We start from the raw sequence: 18,617 nt of genomic DNA, 5'->3' as shown, positions 1-18,617 counted from the left end.
TCTTGATGAGTGGATGGGAAATAGGAAATTCACCCTGGGGATAACTTCTGTGGCTCTGCTCAACAAAGGCACAGGAAAATGACCTTCTTGGGTGGCAAAAGCCAGATAACATTGTTGGCTAGGCTTACTTAGGCCCTTGGGCTGATAGCCTAGTACCTACCTATGAATAATTGAACCTTGAAACTTTATCTTAGAATTTGGTAAAATTTGTACGTTTTTAATCACTGAATTATGAGATATTGATATTGTCAGGTTTAGTGGTTTTAATCATTAAGGTGACTAGTTTATGAGCAGGCTTAACCAGGGAAGAAAGTACCAGGGGAATAGTGCATGCATGAAAAAAGCTATATTTGTAAGGACCAAGTCAAGAATATTCGGCCCTGTAGTGGGTTTTATAATCTGTTCCAGGGAGCATTTGTTATGAACTTATGAATGTATCCTACATTCGAGGTACAGGTTCATGAGTAGTTAAAGTGGGTTTATATTATATGAGCGAATCGCACAAATTGCGAACGCTGTTAATATCGAACGTACCGGAACTCAAAGTTGTTTTTCTGAGTTCGCAGTACAGTGAAGAATGAGATATTTGCTCTTTCCTCACTGTTGTGCGACCTAGGAGTTGGAATATATATTTAGCGGGGGGTGTGGGAGGCACAGTTTGAGGTCCGGTACATTCGATATTATGAGCATTCCCAATTTGTGTGATTCAATCATATGATCTAGACCCTTTAAAGTCTCACAATAGGAAGTTCGAGGCCCAATACATTCGATATTATGAGCATTCACAATTTGTGCAATTTGCTCATATGATATAGATCCGTTAAAGTCTCCCAAAAAAGTTTTTGTTTATAGATAGTTCATTGATTACATTTAAGAACCTTGCATAATTATCAGGAAACATAGAGAGAGTCCTGTAATAGGCTATAACATAATAGCTGTGTTTATGGGTCCCTGGAAATCTATCTAGAGGTGGTGTGGTCCCTAACAAATATGGAGATGCCATCACAGTTGCCAATAACTCTGAAGACATAGCAGATGCAAAACCTAGCTATGCACAGCGTGCTTTCTTAACATGGAGGTGCTTCAAATGCAGGAGGGCCTCAATGTTGGGCAACTTGTTGTTGAGACTTCTGGCATTGAGCAGAACCACCTTAATGTGATCCTGTTTTGGATTTGATATGTTAGTTATGTTGGCATGTCCATCAGCTGGACTCTGCCTAAAAAGGCATTATGACTACAGCAAAGCTTTAGCCAGTAGTTTGATGTCTTGGAACAAGACCTGCAGGCTGTCCATGGCAGAACATGTAGGACTGTCTAGCATCTCATCTCATGTTGACACATATTGGATCAGGTACCAAATATTTAGCCAGTTGTTGATGTACTTATCTTGTCTTTGTACATAATCATCATTCTTGGGAAGGAAGGAAGGATTCCTCTCAGGATCAGAATCTTCCCTGCATTTGTGATTTGCATGGAGTGTTCTGACATGCTTCTCTGTATATCCCTCAGAGTTTTGCATGCCAAGTCATTCACTCCCACATAGTCACATTTGCCAGGTGAAAGTACCTTAAGGTCTCCTGAGGCATTAGAGATCTTGGCATCTGAAAGACAATTCTCTATCACCCTGTCTTTGTCCAGAGAGGACAGATGGGAATCATCAATTGATAAAACATTTTTATTTATAGAGTAGTCTGGTGTACTGCATCTGAAATTATTTAAATCCTAGTGACTGTCTATTGGAAGTATGCCAGAAGATGATGTGGTGTTAAATTTGAGACCTAGTCTTCATGGATCTGGGAGGCTTTGGCAGTAACATTTTTACAGCTATAGTGGAGACATTTTACAATAGGTGAGTGTAGATTGTTTTGGAATGTGTGACACCCTCTGTCTGTACACTTTTGTGGGAGTGAGGCCTCCTTGTTAGTTAAATGGTTGCATCTCTCAAAAACATAATGTCTTATATACCAATTAAAGTTAAATGCTTGCATCTCTCAAAAACATGTCTTATTATATACAAGTTAAAGTTCATTATCTGTGAGCAGCAAGCAGTTACCATACCACTTAAGGATACCCAGTGCTGTGAGACTTGCAACAGAAGAAAGACCAGCTGTCTGACCTTCTGTATTAGTCCAGTGGTTTGCAGAATTTGTTGAAATACAAGGTGGTACAGCGGTAGCATTGTTGCCTCACAGCAAGAGATTCTCCTGTTCCATTCTAGGCTGGAGTGCCTTCTGTGTGGAGTCTGCATGTCCTCCCCGTGGTCGAGTGGCCTCCGAAAGACATGCGTGAATAGGTATGCCTTCGCTGAAGGCTGGGCGTCGGGCTGGCAACTCGGCACATAAAAATCGACTGCCAATCATTAGCGGACCGGAGTTCTGCTGTTGCGACCCCTAACCGGGAAAAGCCGAAAAGACAAACAAACACAGAGTGTTATATTCAGTTAAATGAGATGGTTACTGTTCTTACTTGTTGTGCTAAGTATCCTGAGAAGTAGAGGACCATATCCTATAAATCCCAGGTTAACCACTTCCTTCAGAAGGAAATCAGTTTTAGTGTGTAACTTAATGAAGGTATCCATCAAAATATTAAGTAACTGTAAAAGAGCATGTAAAAAAAAAATTACTCCATCTAAAGAATTTTGCCCATTGAACAATTGATAACGGTTGCAGTATGTACCATAATTACACCAAAAAACAAGTGTTACCAACGTAAGAATGCACACCATTACTACACATCTGTTTTAAATGAAATGCTATGAATATTGATAGTGATATCCCCTCTCCTGCTATTTCCAGTCATAATAAAAAGGTAAACCAACACTTGTTGGCTTCCACATACTGTTGTTTTCGAGAACCAGTAACTATGATGTGCCATTTCTTTGTTGGAGTTTCCTTCCAGAGAATTGCTTAATCTGAAAAAGTGATGCCTGTCTAATCCAGTCTAGTAGTCCTGGGGAAAACATGTTGAGGGAGGTGTGCTTAACCCAGTAGCAGAAATTTCATGTCATCCAGAGGTGGAAGTCGAGCTCTAGGTGCATCCATATTGTCTTCCTTCCTTTTTAACCCAAAAATATTTGTGTAACAGGGCAGGACAGTATCCTGTTTGCATGTGGGTTATTTGGTTATGATCTAATGATTCTATTATTTTAACATATAGAAGGGGTTTAGACATTTATTAAATGATAGAAATGAGTTATTGCCATCAAATGAGAATATAATTGTTTTCTCCAAGCTGTCAGAGAATCATAAAATGTACATCTTGGATCTGGTAGTCAGTTTAGATTTGTAAGTATTCCTTTTTTGAATGAAAGGGGCTGGTGAAAGAAAACATTTATACACTTTTGACACTTGGTTGGAGTAGACCATGTGTATATTTGTGTAACCAGTGCCTTTTGGTGGTCTCATGTGAGTAGAGGAATTTGATGAAGTGCATGTTTGAAAAAGATGGAGTTTAGCTGTAAGAACTGCTTTAATAGTACAGAGTAGGATTTAGAATTTTTTTCAAACAATGACAAGTTTTAAACTTACAAGACCCTACTTAATGCAGATCTGTGCAGAAACATTTCCTGAGATTGCCAATTAGAATAAAAGGCTAGGCTGTTGTCTGTCTGGACATCTTCAGAGTTCCATGATCTCCCTAACTTGCCTTATCCTTTCTGGGTTATACCAACCTCAAGTCTTGATCAGTATCTTATTGTCATTTCTGACCGATTTCATACCATGAGGAGATGCAGTTTTTTTTCTTGAATATTCCTGTGTTTGAAAATGTCTACATCTGCTTACAGATTAGCTTGTGATTCCTCCTTAATAGGAATGCCTCCTGAGTTTAAGGATGGAAGTTCAGGAAAATTAGCACTGCTTTGTCAGCAGCACATAATTTCCTCTTGTTCACCATGGGAGTTGTACATTCTGTGTAAAACCCATTGCAACATTTTGGCTGTTGAGACAACCATGTAAATGGAAGCTGGAGCAAAAAAAGGGAGCATCATCTTAAGAGGGCTAACTTAATTAAAATGGTGGGGGGAGTACTTTCTGTGGGCTAACTTAATTAAAATGGTGGGAGGAGTTCTTTCTATGGGCTAACTTAATAAAAATGGCATTAATAGTTCTTTCCATCAGAGTATTAGTTGTACCGGTCACTATACAAGGGTGCCAGGAAGAAACTTAGCAGTATCCTCTTCATTGTCATCAGTAGTGTGCCCAGATATTTGGGTCAGTTAAACCTTATTGTTGATAATTTTGTTCTCTAATACAGGCCTCGCTGAGCAGGAAGATGCCAGTATCTCAACTGATGAAAAACAAAATAGTTTAGTCTAGTTGTGTTTGTAAACTGTCTTGTAAGTCAGCTTTCACTTTAAGTAGTTAATTGACTTTGTAAGTATTAGCCCAGAGAGTATTTAAGCTGTGACTTTTGTTTTGATCTGAAGAAGTTTGTTTTCTCTATTTTGTTTTTCAGTAGTCTGTTTTGCCTGTTCAGTTTACAAGTATCTTAACTGATGTTGTAGAACCAAGCATAACTCTGAAAAAAAAAAACTGTCTTTCTGCTCAAAGTGCCAAATAATGCATTTATCTTCAAACCACCTGGGTGTACCTATATGGCTGTGGTCAGTGAGGATTTTCTCTTAGCTGTACCACTAAAGTCTTCACTGTTAATGTAAAGAACATGGAAGAGAGTGGGCATCCTTGATAGGTTCTCTGCTTTAGTTAAAACGGGGAGGACATAAAACAGTTCATGCACACTTGGGCTGTGGGGAGTGCATAATAATTTTACATGTATTGGCCAAGGGTCCTTAATTATATATTTGTTTATCATCAATCTGGCAAATTGACAGTAATTGAAGAGAAGTATTTGTAAACGTGCAGAAGCGTAGTAACGTGGTGTTTGTTGTGAGTTATCCAGTTGTGTAGAATTCACATACAGTCATGTATAGTCCAGTACATATGACAATGTTTCAGAGAGCACCCTTGTACAGGACATACAATTGTAGGTAAGCGACCCACAAACCTCTTCACTGGCAGAATTTTCATCTTATTTTTGGAAGAAAGGAAAAGAAGCTATAGATATGAGTTTTGCAGCATGTATTCCCCACTTGGGGAATAAAATGGTCTTGGGTACTTGCGCTACTAGTAGTCCATTTTAAGTTAGAGTGCATACCAACCTTGTGAGAACTGGACTCCAACCATCCTTAAATGTTGTATATCATGTAATATCCCATGCTCCATCATTGTCATTGATCACATGTAATATCCTGTGATACTCCATTATCGTCAGTCACATGGACTGTCTCATGACATTCCATTGTCATCAGTCACATGTAATATCATGTGGTTCTCCATTATTGGCAGTCACATGTTACATCCCATGATACTCCGTTACCACTCATGTGATGTCCTGTGATACTGCTTTATCTTTCAATTGTAATATGCTTTGCTGCTCCATTATCATCACAGTGATAGTCCATTATAATCAGTGACATGGAATATCCTGTGTTACTTCAGGATCATTAGTTATATACAGTATGCCATGATAATCCGTTGTCTCCTATCTTGTAGAATATCCTGTGATACCCAATTGCGTTGTTGCCTCACAGCAAGAGGCTCTCCGGTTTGATCTTCGGCTGGGGTGTCTTCTGTGCAGTCTGCATTTCCTCCCTGTGGTTGTGTGGGTTTCCTCCGGGTGCTCCGGTTTCCTCCTACATCCCCAAAGATATGCTGCAAGTGGATTGGACACGTTAAAAATGGCCCTAGGTGTGAGTGCATGCCTGCATGTGCCTTCTGTGGAAGGTTGGTCACCGAGCTGGCAACTCGACACCGCAAAAACTCCACTGCCAATCATGAGCGAACAAGGTGATCTGCTGAGGTGACCCCTAACCGGGAAAAGCAGAAAGAGAGAGAGAGAGACCCTGCAGTATGCTATTATCATTGGTCACATTTAATATCCTGTGATATTCCATTAACATCAGTAATGCTAGCTACCCTCTGGTTTATCACTACTGGCCCTCATGGATAGAGGAGATCCAGTTATCCCAACATGTATTTGTTTATCTCACCTTTCCATATTTGGAATTCAGTGCACATGTAAACAGCTGCATAGACTCATCTGTCCCCCTCCAAAGAAAATACATTACAAAATGTAAGAGTAAACCAAAGTGCTGGAACCAAGATATAAACAGGTTGTATAATAAAAGAAAAAAATCATTGATGCAAAAATAAATTTAACACTCATAATGCTAAAAAGAGTCCTGCTAAACTTAACAGGGGACTCTGGACACTAATCAGATCAACAAAACCATATATGAGGAAAATATAGCTACCCAGGTAAAGGATAAACACAAAGCCTTCTTTGACAGTGTTAGAAACAATTCCCAGCAATGCAGAAAGTTATCTGTAAATGACATCACATACTGAGACTCAGAGGACATAGCCGATATACAAGAGGACAAATTTAGCTCAAACTTAACTCCCTCTTCCCGCGTATATTTATAGATCACATACCCACATCTACACCCTCCTAAATATCCCCCAGTAACAAGTCCTCAAGCCACTGTCCAAAGCCATGAGCCCATTTCATTGGGGCCAGATAACATACTGGGCTGCCTGTATAGTCTTATAGGTTCACAGGTAAATGTTAATATAACTGCCATTAAGGGCTATTATTAAGCCTAGCCAACAACCCCAGGCCAGAATCAAACGGTGCACCTTGTGTCTCTGAGGTGGTACCCTTGGCCATTATTGCCAAACCCACTTCCCCATGTACATGCCTGACTGGAGGAGGGGTTCTTATAACAACTTTCTGCACTAACCTGTTAGCAGGAAAGAGCATAGCAGTAGATTTTTATGAATAATCTGACCTGTTTTTTTGCAGTTATAAAGAGGGACCACATTTTTTGTGAGACCCCCTACTGGGGCTATTCAATATCAGCCTTCAAACAGACTTTGTGCCAGAAGAATGGAGACCCAACAACTTGGCATCCCCTTGCACAGAGGTGAGTTGTCAGTGGACCCAGGTAATTATAGACCCATAAACCTGACCAACCTCACCTGTAAGGTTGTGGAAAAGATTATTATGGAATTAATAAATAAGGACATCAACCCAAACCAGTTCAGGTCCATCAAAAGCAGATCCTGCCTAATTAACCTAGTCAGTTTCTTTGGGAGTAAGAGGTTTTGCTTTAGCATGCATTTTCTGAGGGATATGAAGTCTGAAAGTCAAGTGCCTGTAATTATTTAGTGACTTCAGTCCTCACCACTGTGCCAGAAAACCACAAATTTTATGAGAAACAGAGCAAAAATATGGACATTTTGTTAAAATCTGGACAGTTGAGAGGTATGCCTGTAGGTCTTCAAGCCAACTAATTCATGACATGATAGTCTGTTTGCTTTGTACATGAGGAGCTATCGTTATGCTAGTACACATGAATAAACAAAATATGGTCCTGTCTGTAACTGGAGAGAAAAGAAAGGTCACATTCATTCATAAAAATCTGCTGGCATGCTTTTTCCTGCTTCTGGTTTTGTTGCTTACATTTGCAGAGCATTTGTGCAGGTGCTGTAATGGTAATTATACAGTAAAGGGACATTAACATTTCAAAATGTACATGCTGATTGGACAAACTAATCAGCAAGCTCATTGTAAATTGAATGTTCCCCACAGGAGGTAGTTCAGTAAGTTCACTTTCTCCGTGACACTACTGATCAATTTAAGAAGGAAAAAAAAAATTCCATCTGCATCCAAGACCCCTTTTTCTCATTTTTGCATATGGGGTCAGGGTATTCAACAGTGACAATCATCTAGAGACCAGGTTTACACTGCTGCATGGCTAGCCGTGCCACTGTAGTTCATCCACACCACACACACACATATCTGTGGCCAATTTAGAGTGCCTATTCCACCTACTGCTTGTCTTTGTAATGTAGGAAGAAACCAGAGCACCAGGAGGAAACCTACAAGTACACAGGGAGGACATGCAGACCCCACACACAAGGCATCCCAGCAGAGAGTCAAACTGGGGAACCGCTTGCTGTGAGCAGACAGTGCTATTCACTGCGCCACTGTTCCCTCAGTAGTACACTGCTCCATAGTGCATAACCATTCGGTGCATTAAAAAAAACTACCAGATAACCAGAGAGCAAGATAGTCCAACAAGAATTCCAAAATGATACGGAAGACCTCCAGTTCTTCACAAGAGCAACGTGTAATATATGATAAAAAAGCAGTTAAGCACCTTTATCCTTTGTAAATGAACCCTGAGCTTTCTCAAAACTGCTATTTAATGAGTTTTTACACATTTAGACTCATCTACAACCACATGACTTCACCCCACAATAATAAAGTTTCTAATGTCCTTCATAATTTTAAAAATAAAACTTACTTCAGATAAACCAAATCCACCATAAAAATTGATGTTGTATAAAGACTGTAAATAGTTATGATGGATTCCTGCATAAGAAATGTGTGAAAATTCATTAAATGACAGGTTTGAGAAACTCCAAGGTTCACTTTACAAAGGACGAAAATGATTAACTTCTTTTTTATTGTGTATTAAGTGTATTCACCCTTGTGAAATATTGGAGGTCTTCATTTACATCTACCTGAATTCCACCAGCTCTAGCAGAAGCAAACATAAATTTAACTGATGTAACCCTTGACCTGGGCAGACTATTCCTCTTTGGATACATTTTAGACCACAGTTTTGTCTGAGCCTTGCTGCATTCTCATTCTGTATGCCTCTAGTCTTACACTGCTACATGCTGCTGAGTCTTGCACTAATGCAGGTAACATTTGGCACTGACAAATGATTGGTTTTGGATTATCCCTCCCTCAGCTGTTATTCATATTCTAACCCAGCTGTTCTCATACCCCCTCTGTCCTTTGGACCCCATCCATTTTCCATGCACCACTGGCCATTAAATGAATTTGTCCTACTGTTACATAACCATATTAGTAATTCCACCAGTCGGTTTCTCCACCACCACAGAGTGGATATCTTGTTCCTGCTACATCTTGACTACCATCTTGGACCATTTTGTGTAGATTTCTTAAGTAATCCTTCATGGTTTGTCACCCTCAGATTACTCTGTAACTGTCTTCCAGTAGCTTCTACAACTATCTCACAGCCCCATGCCTTCTCCATCTTATCCCTGCTCCTAAGTTTTCATTCCTACTCAGCTGTGATCCCACTTTTTCTTTCCATCTTTCAAGGCTTCCCTCTTTGCTTCCTGTTTTCCTGTTCCCTAAATTAGGTCACCAAGTCTTTTTCTAAACATAGATCTTTAACTGGAACTCTGTGCCCTCCTATCACTGACCTTAATGTGTGTAGAGGGGAAAGAGATAGCAGCAAAGGGACAGTTTTCAACTCAAAAATGAAGACTTTGTTACTTGCATAATTGTGGAAAGGAAATTTGCACTTGTTAATGACTGATTATTTTTACTGTTTTAACTGCACTTCTGGTAACAAATGCCAGTGCTACCCTGCTGAAAAAATAACACAATTTACATTGAATGCATTACAGGAAAATAGCATATTTTATACCAACTGCAGTAAAAGAAAAGATGAACTGCACCGTGTGTCTTTTACAGGCTCCAGAATCCTTTGAGGATGTTGCTGTTACTTTCTCAGCAGAGGAGATGAAGATGTTAACAAAACAAGACAAGGAGCTTCATAAGGAAGTGATGTTAGAGAACTATGAAACCTTAGTTTCAGTAGGTAGGTCTTGTCCCATCTTAAGGAGTGGTCTTTGTTCTGAGAGTTATGAGTACCTTATTAAAATGCTATGAGAAACTGTCTTGTGTGTTTATTTACTACCTGAGTAAGTGAACCAGTCACTGAGGACCTTTTTGGTCATGAGTATATATATATATATATATATATATGTATATAAGGAAAAGCATATTTTGGTGCCTCATTCTACATTCCTGTCATTTATGTGAATCAAGTGGACAGTTTATAGGCTGCAGTTCAATTAGAAAGTTTTTTTTTTTAAAAGAAAAGTGTTATTAATATAACATTTTTACAATGTATACACAGGAAAAAAATTCAACATCACATACTGTTATACAGTTGTAGGAATACATTGAATCATAAAGGTAATCTTACACAACACATTGTCTTGGTTTATCAGTAGTAACCTTTCAAGGCTATCCCAACCACTAAAAGTATTAGTATGATTTATAGTTCTTATCCTGATCACTTCTTTTTCACTTGTATATACTATTGCTGTCAAATTTAAACATTCTTTGAACTTAGGTATTGAGTTCAGTTTCCAGTTTTTTGTAATAACTTTTCTAGCAACTGCCAAAAGACTCCAGAGTATTTTTGTTGGTGGGAGGAAGCTGATTTACCTGGAGAAAACCTACAAGGATACAGGAGAAGCATACAAGCTGCAAGCATAATATAAACAAAGGAATAAACTCTGGACTCTGGAACGAAGTAGAAAAAATAGAAACCAGACAATTCAGAAACCTGCACATTGTGTTTAGATAAAGACATCTCTGTACTGCCTCATTTTTCAGATGGCCCTCAGAATACCAATATCTTTCCACACCTGAACCTATATAATCATGAGGGATCTCTCTGCTATTTGTAATGTCATACTTTGTTTTAGTGGGTTACAAGGGGTAATTAACACTTTTTTAATTTAAGTTTTTCTTTCACTGTTGCATATTCTTATTCTTGATATCACAGTAGGTTTGGCCATCTGTTCTTTTTATGTAAAACTATAATCCCTTACCCATTGTGCATTCTTATTTGAGATACCAGATGTCCTCTTTATATTTTGTCTCTCTCTCTCTCTCGTCCGTGTTCTGTTATGATTACTTGGATATTTCAGATGCAATCTGTTGTTACTCAACTGATCTGTGGTTGAATTTTTTGTTTTTCTCCCACCCAACTGCTGTTCCGCTCTTCAAGTTGGTGGCTTTTGCTGTTGCCCACCCCTACTGTAAGTTTGATAAGGGACACTCCTCCCAGTCCCATCTCATTAGCTCATTCTACCTAATACAGGGATCATTTGGGAAGGTCAAACCCCTTAGTTCCTTAACCTTGAATTTTCTTCTGTTCCTCTTCTCTCCCTTTCCACTTTACTAAAAAAAAACACTTTATTTATCTTCTTTTACTGTATTTGTGTTTCTTCCTCCTGCTCCATTACTTCATCTGGCTTTTTCTGATACTTGCTGCAGTTTGTTCTCTAAAGTGTTCAATTGCATCTTTTCTGTTGCATTTGTTACTGCTTGTTTATATCCTGTTTAAACTGCAAGTGTTATTCTAAGCCTCTCAGTTTTGGTTTAAGCAACTGGGCTTTAGGATTACCCTGAGCTCTCCTTGGCCTCTCTGATTCTGAAAAATATGGAAGGACAATTTCCTACAGTTTCTTCTGCCAGTCTGGTTGGGCATCCTGAGACAGTGTAGCAGCTGCCTTATGTACACAGACACCACGTACTACTACCACCTAGGAACAACATTTTTGAGAGATGCAATTACATTAGAAACCCAGAGTCTGTGTTATCTCCCTCACAAGCCAATGTATCTGGATCTGAGAAGGTTGTCAACACAATCACTACACCTCAAACACCACCCACACCTACACAACACACACCTGCATATGTGGAGGTCCTCAACAAAAACATACCCAAACAAAGGAGATTTCCAAGGAAAAACTGCATGCGATCTCCACAGCCCTCCACATCACATACCATGTATAGTTCACACACCTGTGTCTCACAACCACTAAGGCTTAACTATAAACCCAACATATTAGTCATAGGAGACTCCATTTTGAGGCACACAGATGTGCCTCTTACCATGTTGGATAAGGACAAAGTCACGGTTAGTTCTCTGTCAAGGGCCAGAATCCACCATGTCACACATGCACTCAAGTCTCTCAATGACGGGTACTGTTATGACTCTGTCGTAGGCCAGGTTGGTGTGAATGACTTGAGACATACCTCCCTGGGCTATATGAAGACACGATTGAACTCACTGAATACGTGTTCCAGACAGGTATGTCCCTAGCCTTAAGCAGCATTCTATCATAACCCAGAATGATGCCCCAGTACAAACATAAAATGACTGACTTTAACAATTGGCTTAGTTTCTGGTGTCATTCCAGGGGGATCCAGTACTTGACAGCCTGGGAAAATATGATTGACAGACCACAATGCTTTGCCAGTGATGGCCTGCATCCGTCTCACTTGGGCTTCAGGTTTCTGGCAAAGGCACTTGCCTCCCCCATAGTGCCTTTTTTAGAAAAAGCGAAGAGGTTAAAACTACCAACATAAAAATTTTAACAAAACCAAATTAAAGATTATGGTGCTAAACGCTAGGAGTCTAGAGATGAAACTGTATTCATTGCAAGCATTCTGAACCCTGGAAAATGCTGACATCTGTGCAGTCACAGAAGCCTGGTTCAGAGCTGTAGAGAGCACCCCAGCCATGCCAGGTTACTCATCCTATCTTGCATTCAGACCCCAAACTGTGGGTAGTAAAGCCAAAGGAGTTGGAGTCTCAATATATATTAAAGACATACACACTTCCAGGTTGGTCAAACAGTATGACACACAGGAGACACTCCCAGGTGCAGTTAGCCATTGACAAGAACCCTATACAAATCATAGCCAGCTGTCAGCTCCCAAATCTGACTCAAGATGACCAAACTGCCTATCTAGACCTCTTCGAATCTGTCAAGATTCAACCCTTTACCTTGATCCTGGGTGACTTTTGCTACCCAAACATAGGCTCTTCCATTCATGCCAGAACACACATGCTCAGAGATTTCTCGATTTTTGTCAATGCAAATCCTTTGGAACAGCTAGTCGATACACCCACAAGAGGTGGTAATATCTTGGACTTGGTATTAACCAACATGAGTAGCCAGTGCAGCATCCCTGCAGTATCATCCTCTCTTATAAGATCTGACTATAAAGTGGTGACGTTCGAACTCACCATCTCCCCCGACCCCAATCTAGCTAGTGTCAAACAAAAAACTTCTCCAAAGCTGATTACAGCCTCCTGAGGGATGGTATATCTAGGAACTGACACCGGTATCCAAAACTATACTAAATTACTATAAGAACATTTATATAAAGAATCAGGAATACCTGACAGGACTAAATCATTCCCCAGAAAGAAGAGTAAACCTATCTGGTGGACATCTGCAATAAATAATTTTTTTTAAGAAAAGAAAAAAATTGCTGTCTAGGACCAAGAAGGAGCAGGTTCCCAGTTGGAAGCAATCTGTCCTTGACTAAACAAACAAATAGGAGCACTAGTGAAATTCTCCAAAGCAAACGTCGAGTCCAAACTAGCCACATCTACTAGAGACAACTATAAGGCCTTCTTCACATACATCTGTAATCTCATCGGTTCATAGGTTCATAGGTTGGTACTAGGCTATCAGCCTTAGGGCCTATACAAGCCTAGCCATAACAATTCCCTGGCTATTTCTTCCCACACTATTTACTTCCCTGGACCCATGTCTAGCAGGGCAACTGACATGATCCCTGGGGTGAACGTCCTTTCTCCCATCCAATCGTCAAGGTTCCTTTTGAAGAGGGCCAAAGAGGCACTCTGCTTGACATGTATGGGCAATCTATTCCAGAGTCTGGGGAGTCTCTGGGTCAGGAACCTGTCCCTCCAGCATGTTTTGTTTATTGTGATGACAATGTTTAGATCCCTGGAGCGTGTGGCTCTGAGGGATTGGGATTTCTTTAAGTGTAGCATGTCCAACAGCTCTGGGTTTGACATGGCCTTGTATGTTAAGCAGAGATCGCCTCTGAGTAGACGATAGGTGACAGAGTATAGCTGGAGTTTTTAAGGCGGTCAGCGTAGGGCATCTGCTTTAGGCCTGTGATTCTTTTAGTGAGGTATTGCTGCGGCATTTCCAGTTGTTGCAGATGTCTTAAGAGGTACATACCAAACGGGGCGTTGTATTCTATAATGGGTCTAATGAGGGATGAGTACAGTGGGATAATGACCTCCTTTTTTCTGGATGAAAAGCCCTTAGTGATGAGGTGTGCCACATAGAAGGATTTCCTGAATGTTGTAGCGATGTGGTTATCGAAGGTGAGACCACTGTCCACCTGTGTCCCTAAGTCTCTTATCACACTTTCTGTGTTTAGTGTACTGCCACCTATATGGTAATTCATGGGTACATGTTTTTTCCCAAAGGGGATAACTATACATTTCTTGGCATTGAGCTTGAGCCCATGGCTCTGGCACCAAGCATCTGTTTCTGTAAGGCCCTTTTGTAGAGTATCCACATCATTTGGGGATTCTTTAATGGCTCCCAGTTTGCAGTCATCTGGGAACTTTGTTAGCCAGAGTCCCTTAGTGTTGGCCTGTACTTCAGAGAAGTAGATGCCCAACAAGAGCGGTCCCAGGACTGAACCCTGAGGTACTCCACTTGTCACTTGTCTGGAGCTGGATTTGGAGTTGGCTACTTTTACAGTGTGGGTTCTATCAGTAAGCCAATTAGCAACCCAATGGGTGACATACAGATTAATGCCCAGCTTAGTAAGTTTATCTATGATTCCAGAGTGGGGGATGGTCTCAAAGGTAGCACCCAGATCTGTTCAGAACTGGTGGTCAAGGACATCACATATACAAATGTCGTAGATATATCAAATTTACTGGCTGACAGATTTAGTGAAAATTTCACCCATGTGTCCCCCCATCAGTAAATCAGGGCATTCCCAGTACCTGCCTCCTTCCAATTATATGAAGGATTCAGGTCATCACTTCTCTCTCAAAGGCAAAAAATACAGCCTCCATGGAACTCGATAAGATCCCAGGCTGCATCCTACATGAACTCAGGCAGGAACTTGCAGCACCATTAGGTGCCCTAGTCAAACAAAGCCAGAGTACCGGCTTTGTCCCAGCTGAGTGGAGGACAGCCACTGTCATCCCTTTCCACAAAGTGGGGTGTCCACCAATCCAGGAAATTATAGACCCATCAGCCTAACAAGCCTAATCTGCAAGGTCATGGAACAGATTATCATCTGCCTCATTAACAAGGACATTGGTAACCTCCAAACACTCGATCCACAAAGTATGGCTTCATTAAGGGAAGGTTGTGTCTGTTTAATCTGGTTGAATTTTTTGAGACAGTCACCAAAGCCATTAATGAGGGGAAGGCAATGCACACTGCCTGCTTTGACCTGGCCAAAGCCTTCGACACTATTCCCCATTTGGGCATAATAGATAAACTCTCTATACTAGGCATCAATCCATATGTTACCAGATGGGTATCTGACTGGCTCACTGATAGAACCCACCTATTCGAAGTAGGGGAAGCCATCTCAAGCAGTTGATCTGTATCGAGTAGTGTACCCCAGGGTTTTGGTTTTGGGGTCTCTGTTATTTGGGATGTACTTTTCTGAGGTGCAGTCCAAACCAGTGGGCTATGGCTGACCAAGTTTGCAGATGCCTGCAAGCTGGGTGCAGTCATCAATTCCCCTAGTGACGTGGACGTCCTCCAAGAGGGTCTCACCCAAACAAATGACTGGTGCAAGAAACACGGTCTCAAGCTGAATACAAAAAAAAATGCATCATCATCTCCTTCAGGGAGAGTGATGTCCCCACAAATTATCACATTAATAACAATGTTCTAAGCACGCAGTCAGTTGTGAGGGATTTGAGCACCCAGATTGATAGCAACCTGACCTTTGACCACCATGTTGCTTCCATTGTACGCAAATCTTTCTACATGGCCCACCTCATAAGTAAGGGTATCTCATCCTGGGACAAGGAGGTCATAACATCCCTGTATTCTTCTCTTATAAGGCCCATTATTGAGTACAATACCCCATTTGGCATGTTCATAGGTAGGTACTAGGCTATCTGCCCGAGGGCATTTATAAGCCTAGCCAGAGTGTGTCGGCTATCGCCACCCCCATTGATTAATTAACTGATCCTCTGTCAAGCATGGACAATGAAGTGATCCCAGGGGTGTATTTTCTGTTACCCATCCACTCGTTTAGGTTTCTCTTGAAGAGTGTTAATGAGGGGCTCTGCCTGTTGTAGTTTGGAATTTTGTTCCAAAGCATGTGGAGTCTCTGTGAGAGGAATCTATCCCTCCGGTATGTTCGATTTATTGTTGTTGCGAGATTTAGCTCTCTAGAGTGCATGGCTTGCAGTGACTTGGCTTTCTTTAGGTTTAGCATGTCCATCAATTCTGAGTTGGACATGGCTTTGTGAGTCAGGCAGAGATCACCTCTGAGTAAGCGATATGCCACTGAGTAGAGCCGGAGTTTTTTCAGTCGGTCTGCATAGGACATATGTTTGAGGCCAGTAATCCACTTGGTGAAGTACTTCCCAAATGGGGCATTGTACTCTGTGATGGGTCTGATGAGTGATGAGTAGATGGATACTATAACCTCTTTTTTTCTAGATGCGAACCCTTTAGTAATTAGATGGGCCACATAGAAGGATTTACTAACTACTCTTGTTAGAGGAGAGATTACTATTTATCTGGGTCCCCAGATCTCTTATTACCTCTTCTGTATTAAGGGGGCTGCCATCTATGTGGTAATTCATGGGTGTTTTGTTTTTCCCAAATGGGATGACTATGCATTTTTTGGCATTTAGCTTGAGGCCATAACTTTGACACCAGGTGTCCGTCTCAGTGAGGCCCTTTTGGAGGATGTCTGTGGCAGCCGGAGAGTCAGTTATGGCTCCCAGTTTGCAGTCATCAGCGAACTTGGTTAGCCATAGTCCTCCTGTGTTTTCCTGTACTTTTGAGAAGTATATGCCGAACAGTAGGGGTCCCAGGACCTAGTCTTGTGGGACACCACTTGTGACTGGTTTAGAGTCAGACCTGGAGCCAGCTATTCTTACCGTGTGAGTTCTGTCTGTAAGCCAATTGGCAATCCATCTCAAGATGTAGGGGATTATGTTCAGGTTAGTGAGTTTTTCTATAATACCCGAGTGGGGAATGGTGTCGAAAGCCTTGTCGAGGTCAAGGTAGGCTGTGTGAACAACCTTTCCCTCATCTATGGCCTTGGTGACTGTCTCGAAGAAGTCAACAAGGTTTAGTAGGCATGATCTGCCCTTAACAAAGCCAAGCTGGGTCGGGTCAAGTGTTTGGAGGTTCCCATTGTCTTTGTTAATGAGTTCCAAACCAGGCTAGTCAGGCTTATGGGGTGATAGTTACCAGGGTCAGTTGTGGCCCCTCCTTTGTGGAGTGGAATAACTTTTGCTGTGTGCCTTTCTATGGGCACGTAGCCTGTGGAGAGGCTGAGGTTGAACAGCGTGTTTAGGTGGGGGGGGGGTTAGTTCATTCTGTAGCTCGTGCAAGACGCAGCCTGGGACACCATCTGGCCCCATTGATGCTGTGTTTTTGGCTTTTGAAAGGGCTATTTTCACTTGTGCGTCTATTGTTGTGGGCCCTTTTGGGGCTAAGACTGGGGTGAAGTTTGCACTGAATCTATCTGCCAGGATGTTGGCAATATCAGTAGGTTCAGTATATTTTGTGCTATTTTGCACTAGTTTAGTGCATATCTGTGAGTTGCCACTTAGATTCTTAACATAGCTAAAGAAGGCTTTGTGGTTATCTTTTGAATCCTTGGCTATTTTTCTTTCGAAGTTAGCCTTGGATGATTTTATGAGGGACCTTAGTTTCTTACTGATACTTTTCAGTGATGTCTTTCCTTCTTGGGATTTTCTTTTTTTTTTTTAACTAGTTTCCTCCTCCTATTGTATAGCCTGTTTATGGCAGGGGTAAACCAGACTGGTTTCCTTCTCTTAGAGGAGTGAGTCTTGGTTTTGCTAGGGATGGCATGATCCATGCATCCTTGTAGATGCTCATAGAGTGCATTTGTAAAGGTTTCTGCATCTTGGGCAGCGTTATACTTTTGTGTGGAGGCTGTGATACTTACCGCCTCTGTCTTAAGTAAGGTGAAGTTTGCTTTAGAAAGGTTTTTGCTGTGGTTTCCTTAGTTGGGGGTGGTGGTGGGGTGTGGGTATCCTGAGTGATTAGTTTATGGTCTGATCTAACCAGTGACGGGTTGAACTCTGGTGTGGAACACCTTTCGCCCATGTTTGTAATGACCAGGTTCAATATGTTTTCACCTCTGGTATGGGGAGTTTACCAGCTGATCCAGGGCATTTGAGTTGATGAATTTCAGGAAGCGCTGGGCCTAGGAGTTTGTATTCAAGTAGTTTTCCCAGTTAATGGTAGGGTAATTGAAATCGCCCAATATCAGGGAGTTTGGTAGGACCTTCATGTTTTCCAGTGTCTCCAAGAAGGGTGGAGTGGTGGTCCTGGGTCATGGGAGTGATCTGTAGGAAGCCACAATTTGCCCGATGATCTCAGAGGTATAATGCTGCGCCAGTAACCTGGAGGTGTGGGTATCCTTGATGAATATGGATACACCCCCTCCTTTTGTGTTTCGGTCCATGTTCTGTGGCTGAAACATGTGGTATGAGTTGCACCCCGGTAGTGCTGGGGTGCTCTCTGGAGCCTTGAACCAGGTTTCAGTTACTGCACAGATGTCGACGTTCTCCATACTGAGGAGTGCTTTTAGTGCGTGCATTTTGAGATTTAAACTCCTGGCATTGAGTAGCATAACCCTCAGATTTTTGTTAACTGTGCTGTTTACAGAGGTGGGTTTGACTTTTGAGC

General features: G+C 41.4%; 1 protein-coding gene across 1 annotated transcript in view; it reads left to right on the top strand.

The window, feature by feature from the left end:
• Nucleotides 1-18,617, top strand: part of LOC122814448 — a gene marked incomplete at its 5' end in the record, with an annotated part of 380,650 nt that overhangs the window by 300,624 nt on the left and 61,409 nt on the right. The window contains one exon of the mRNA XM_044087028.1: nucleotides 9,580-9,706. Within this exon, the coding sequence (XP_043942963.1) occupies nucleotides 9,580-9,706 (127 nt within the window). The remainder of the gene's footprint in view (nucleotides 1-9,579; nucleotides 9,707-18,617) is intronic.

Source organism: Protopterus annectens, chromosome 10.part0 (genome assembly GCF_019279795.1).
Source record: "Protopterus annectens isolate FY-2018-M chromosome 10.part0, PAN1.0, whole genome shotgun sequence".
Classification (NCBI taxonomy): Eukaryota; Metazoa; Chordata; order Ceratodontiformes; family Protopteridae; genus Protopterus; species Protopterus annectens.
The sequence above is the reverse complement of the archived record's forward strand: the minus strand, read 5'-3'. Positions and strand labels throughout refer to the sequence as shown.